Source organism: Sinocyclocheilus anshuiensis, unplaced genomic scaffold (assembly GCF_001515605.1).
Source record: "Sinocyclocheilus anshuiensis isolate Anshui unplaced genomic scaffold, SAMN03320099.WGS_v1.1 scaffold35, whole genome shotgun sequence".
Taxonomy (NCBI): Eukaryota; Metazoa; Chordata; class Actinopteri; order Cypriniformes; family Cyprinidae; genus Sinocyclocheilus; species Sinocyclocheilus anshuiensis.
In genome coordinates, this window is record NW_015552558.1 from 1,994,395 (window position 1) to 2,000,271 (window position 5,877).

Genomic DNA, 5,877 nt, shown 5'->3' on the forward strand with positions numbered 1-5,877 from the left:
TGTGAGTAAAAGTTTTATATGCTTGAAAGCTCCAGGATCACTCCGGAAAAGAGCAGCAGTCACCCCCTCTGATCTTAAGTGTGTCCTCCTCTGCCTAGTTAATCTCTGGTGTTGGACTGGCAGCCCTCCAGCAGTCTCTCTCTCTTTTTCTGCTGCAGTGTGTATTTATAGCATGCTTTATCCTGCTCTAGAATGACAGCAGCACTGTCTGGAGTAGGGACTGATTGCTTCTGGTGTACCTGTAGAGCTCTTGTCATCTTCCCTCACCATTGCTCTTTTTTCTTGTTCTTTCTTCCTCTGTTTTTCCTGCTGTCAATCTAACCTTCCGGCTGCAGTTCTCCAGGGATATCACAGCTCTGGTAAGAAGGAGCTAAACCTGTCACCTGCTCCCTCTCTTCTGTTATGTAATTTTGCCCTGTTTTGGTTTATTTGCCTTTGCATAAAAGTGCATGTGTATTCCATCTCCCTTTATACCTGTATTGTCTATTAAAATATAGTCTTTACCTATATTAATAAGTACAGGCTTGTGTACAGTATTTGCTTATCCAATCACAAAACACATTTTGCCCCTAATTTATACCTTTGCTGTGAGGTTACGCCTTTATATGTATTTGTCGCCTACTGAGTCACCTTTATTTTCATAGAAGAGGTTGAGCAGACAGACAGAGAAAGAGAGAGAGGGAGGGACATGTCTACTAGTGTAACTCGACACCTTAGGTGTAGAGTCAAAAGTCCAGCTATCGCGTCTACACTCGCATTAACGTCTGAGCTCTGTGCTGTGCACATTGGGACATAAATAACTTCATATATTAACCTGGATTAAGAGAGTTCATTGTAAATGGGAGTGATTTCCTGAGCAGAATGTAGTAGTCAGACCTTAAGGATATTACTTGGCTGTTGACTTCGTAAGATGATAACAGAGCAGCCACTATCGTCTGTGAAAGTCTACCCTCCTCTAGCTTTTCCCTCTTGTCTGCGCACTGCTCTCTCTCCTCAGCTAAAGGTAGGTAAGCCTCTGATACCTAATCTCTCCATGAGGTTAAAGGCATTTGAGTCTGGCTACTTGACCTTTTCCCCTGTCATTTTTCCTGGGATGCATTTGAACTTGAAATGGGGGTCAACCTGTCCCCTGTATTTTATTATTGAAGTAGTAAAGAAGTAACATTTCTGATGTTTGAAAACAGCATTAACCATGTTGACAATTCATATATTTGGCACTCCAGTGTTTGTTTAGTGCAATTAGTGTCATTCATTCATTTAATAGAACCTCCCTTCTTTTCAGGCCTATTCTCAAGATGCATACCTCAAAGGAAACGAGGCATATAGTGGAAATGCCCAGAACATCCCTGAGCCACCCCCAATATGTTACCCACGGATAGAGCCCAATGCCTTGGCCATGGCACAGGTGTCAGAGCCTTCACGCTCTGCTGAGACTTCATGTGGAACCAGACAAGGAGTAAATCGATGCTATAAGCCGGACATAGGTTGCTGCATTGATATCCCTGTATCTCCCCTTACCGCATCCCAAACTCTGCTGATACCCAACACCCAAACTGTTGTGCGTGTATTTAACGAGAATGTTAGGACAATGGTAGCATCACTCGAACCCACAGACCGAATTACACATGTGGCCTGGGCTGGTCCCAGCCACAGGAAGGAGGAAAACCAGTATGCGGATTCAACAGACCCAAGCTTTAACAGGTCCAGTGACCATGTCACCTTATCTCCAACTGGGGCAGCACAATCACAACACAAACCCAACAGAACTGTGGAGTCCACTGGTTTTGCTGACACTACCCCCAGAACTCCACAGACTTGCATAGACACAAAGCCTATATCTTCCCACAGACATACCCTAACCACAACAGCAGAAACCTTCCCATCAGCCACCTCTCCCACCCCTTACACACCCTCCCCTCCACCTGCCACCCCCTCCCCCTGCTCTCCCCACCAGAACATTGACTGGAGGAACTACACCACCTACAAGGAATACATTGACAACAAACGGATTTACATGTACGGCTCCCGGACTATTCAGGAGCGCCTGGACAGTTTGCGAGCCACATCCCCATCCAGTACAGGTGAATACAGCAAGCAGAAGAGTGCGTCAACAACAGCTACACCCTCACGGGGCTTTTCTGGATCACAGCTGAGACGGAGGAGCGCCTCACATGATCGGAGTTATCAGGTATCCAGTGTGCTGCCACTGCGTAGCGCCTCTCAGGAGAGGCTTGGTGGTGCTGATCGGGCTTCTCTAACAGGGAATTGGCCTCGTAGTGCTTCCCAAGATGCCCTCCCATCAGCCCCCATAGGTATCCTGAAACCCAGAGCATATTCTTGTGGCTACTTAAGCAGACAGAATGAGAATGCAACATCCACGTTGGACAGGCAAGCATGCTGCAGAACTGAGACAGATGAGTGGCTGCTCATGCACAGAGGGGATGAGGCAAGAGCAAGCAGGCAGTCTTCTTCCTTACACATGGCACCTCACAGAACACAGGGTGTATTTAACACAGACAGACGAGGGGATAGTTACCCAGGGTTGCCCATCACCCCTCACTTTAGTAGAGGTACAGATTCTTTGCTCACTTCCAGAGCTGAAAGCCTGGGTAATACCTCTGCACCTTCCATAAACAGACCCACACTGTTACCTGCGAAAAATTATGTCTCAGACTCTTCCACTGCTGCTGCTTCTTATATAGCTTCTGCCCTGGCCTCAATACAAGGCCACATCAGTGGTAGCTCCAGCACAGGCCCTGTCAAAGACCAAAGAACACCTCTCACTGCCAACCACATGCCCCACAATGCAAAGCAGTTGCAGCCCAGGGGGCGGGCTGACAGCCTTCAGGATCCCGTCAGAGAAGTAGCCCGTGGAGGTCGCTCTTCTTCTTGTTCTGCCGCCTCTAAACCCCATAGAACAAAGCAGGGTGGATCCAAGCCCAGATTCACCAGTAACGGAACAGTTCCTCAGCAACCTGGGTACACAGAACCACAACCCCAAGCCAATGAGAAGACGGTGGAAGGTATCGAGGGCCCAGATGCCACTGTAGTTGTGGTTCGGAGGGAGAAGTCTGGATCTCAACCTCTCCGCCATCCTTCCTACATTCTGGCAGTGAACGAGACGGAGAGAGGGGCTGAACCACCTGCAGAATCCAACTCATGCTGGCTGCCCAACAATACCCGCCGAGAAATGCACATGAGGAAGCTAGGAGACCAGTGTAAAACCTCCTTCTCAAGCAACCTCAATGACTCACTGGACTTAATTCCCTTCATTGGTGAGAGCTTTTTCTGTTTTTTTTTCTGATGCTGTTGCTATAGCTACCACTACCTCAAAGGCAGATGAGTTTTGATAAGGTTATCAGGTTGTTCAAAATTGTAAAATATACGTCCTGTAGCTCAAATGGCACTTGCAAAAATGCTTAAACGGATAAAATGTACACAATGAATGCAATGCAAGTAGTCTCTTTGGATACAATCATTCCAAATTCAGAAATGAACTTTTAGTATATACATAAATGTAGACTTTGACATATTCAAAGTGGATTTGCATATGCAAACTGCATCTCTTTTGGATTTTTGCTTGCTTCATTATTATCTAGCTTATGTGTTTACCAAAGCAGTTGTCAGGATGTGTTCTGGCTGGATCTCTGTTTATTATATTAAGCAGCTGAGGGGACACAAGGAAAATAACTTTGTCTCAATAATCATGTTTTATATTGTTTAATGTTTTATATTATTCATAGTAAACTAAACATCTGAACTTTATCCCCCAACTTTTATCACAAGGAAGTCATTGTCAGCTTCACACTAGGACAGGACTTGATGAATTTGCTTTTTATTGCTCAGATAACTCATATAAAAGGCCACACTGTTTCTCCATCCTTAATGGCCCAGGCTTTGCATAGAGAGCTTTAGAGCAAATGGTGTACAGCAGTGGGTTTGTATGATGATCATAGTAATAACAGCAGGATGAACAGCTCAACCCAATGTAAACACTGTTGAGCAGAGTGGACTGATGAGTAATCTGAGTTCTATTAATCTCTTTGTGTGAGAGAGGAGCTTTAAAAAAGCAGTTTTGTGTCTTTCAAGTCATCAGTCATCCTTACAATATTGGCCAAACTCTCGATAATACGGACATACATAGAGATGTCCCAGGTATGTCCTACACATATAAATTTCAATGTGTCATTGGCCATCACAAATGGTTGCGCTTCTTAAGAAACAGTTCCATACTCCACCAGCTTTGATATGCATACAACTAGACAGTGTTGCAGCTCAAGAGTGTTCATGGAGCAGCACATGGGTTCATGAAGTCCCTGGGAGCATCTCCAAACTGTAAAGTACACCAGTACAGTGAAAGGACATGACATCATAGTCTCTAGGGGCACAGATAATGTGACATACTTACAAATTCCACCCAAGGCAGCGGGACTGAGGAAGCCACTTGCACTGCCATTCCCTGACACCAGTTCATCCATAGCTCAGAAACCTCAAACAAACAAGAGGACAGTAAAGTGATACGACAAAGTAATGGAACATGCCAATGGAAACTAGCTCAAAGATTGCCCCTTTTTTGGAATGTGGAATGTGATTTGGTGGAGCGTGTTGTGTTTTGAAGTTAATTTGATATACTTTGGTTTGAGTTTGGTTTTATAGACCTAGACTGTTTTATTTGATAGGCTGTTACTTTTATGACTGTAATGGTATGGTTTATATTTAACTTGGTAGACTGTGTTGGGTTTGGTTTGGTCGACTGTATAATAGACCATGTTTTATGATATGTTTTTGTTTTAGCTGCTCGCATAAAATTCAAGGCATTGATGTCTGCTTACAAAACCACCACTGGCTCTGCACCCCTTTATCTAAATTCACTACTTCAGACTTATGTGCCCTCTAGAAGCTTGCATTCTGCAAGTGAACGGCGCATTATTGTGCCATCCCCAAAGAGGCACAAAATCACTTTCACGGACTTTTACATTAATTGTTCCCTCCTGGTGGAATGACCTGCCCAACTCAATTCGAGCAGCTGAGTTCTTAGCCATCTTCAAGAAACCGCTAAAACACATATCTTCCATCTTTATTTGATCCTCTAACTCAAGCACTCTCTATTCTAATTCTATTTTATCTATTTGTTGACTTGACCCTCTAACACTTGCACTCTCTATTTGCTTTCTAACTGCTTGTTTTCTTAAAAAAGGCCTCTAACACTAGCTGTCTCTATGCTTTTTCTATTCTATCTACTTGTTTATGTTTATATATATATATAACTAACGACTATTTTTATTTCGATTAGTCTATTGACTAATTTATCGATCTAAACGATTAATTTCCCACAAAAAATCAACAATTTTACTTAAGAATATTTTATTAAACTATATTTTATTAAACCAAATAAAATCCAAATTTCTATGAAATCCTTTTTTTAAAGCAAAAGTAAAGTGCAACATAGAGTGCAAGAAGCAAGTGTCCATCTCATAGTCCAAATCACTGAAATCAAAGTTCAGTATTATAGAGTATGAATGACAACATATCCACGTGTTCTAGTATACTAATAATAAAATTATAATGAAAAAACACTTTTTAAAGGAGTATTTATCAGAAATTTTATTTACCAGAATTTATTTAGGAGAAAAATTTAAATGTGCAGTATTTCTGGGGAAAAAAATACAAATTGTATATATTTTTTTTTTTTGTATAAAATCAATTAATTGGAGATGCTTTTGATTTATTAAAATTTAATGGAACCTTTAAAATGGAATCCAGAAAATAATGGAAAACAGGATTTGGTAAAGATAAAACTGTAAAACTCAATTAATTAGACAGGCTTTTTGATTAATACAATTTAATTTAACCATTAAAACAGAGTATAGAAAAATT

The 5,877-nt window shown here is 42.0% G+C and overlaps 1 protein-coding gene across 3 annotated transcripts in view; it reads left to right on the forward strand.

The window, feature by feature from the left end:
- Positions 1-5,877, forward strand: part of LOC107664664 (rho GTPase-activating protein 21-like) — a 104,548-nt gene that overhangs the window by 81,861 nt on the left and 16,810 nt on the right. For 2 of the 3 annotated variants that reach the window (XM_016455297.1, XM_016455298.1), the window contains exons 8-9: positions 336-359; positions 1,283-3,275. In XM_016455297.1, the coding sequence (XP_016310783.1) occupies positions 336-359; positions 1,283-3,275 (2,017 nt within the window). The remainder of the gene's footprint in view (positions 1-335; positions 360-1,282; positions 3,276-5,877) is intronic. The other variant, XM_016455299.1, reaches the window with a different exon arrangement.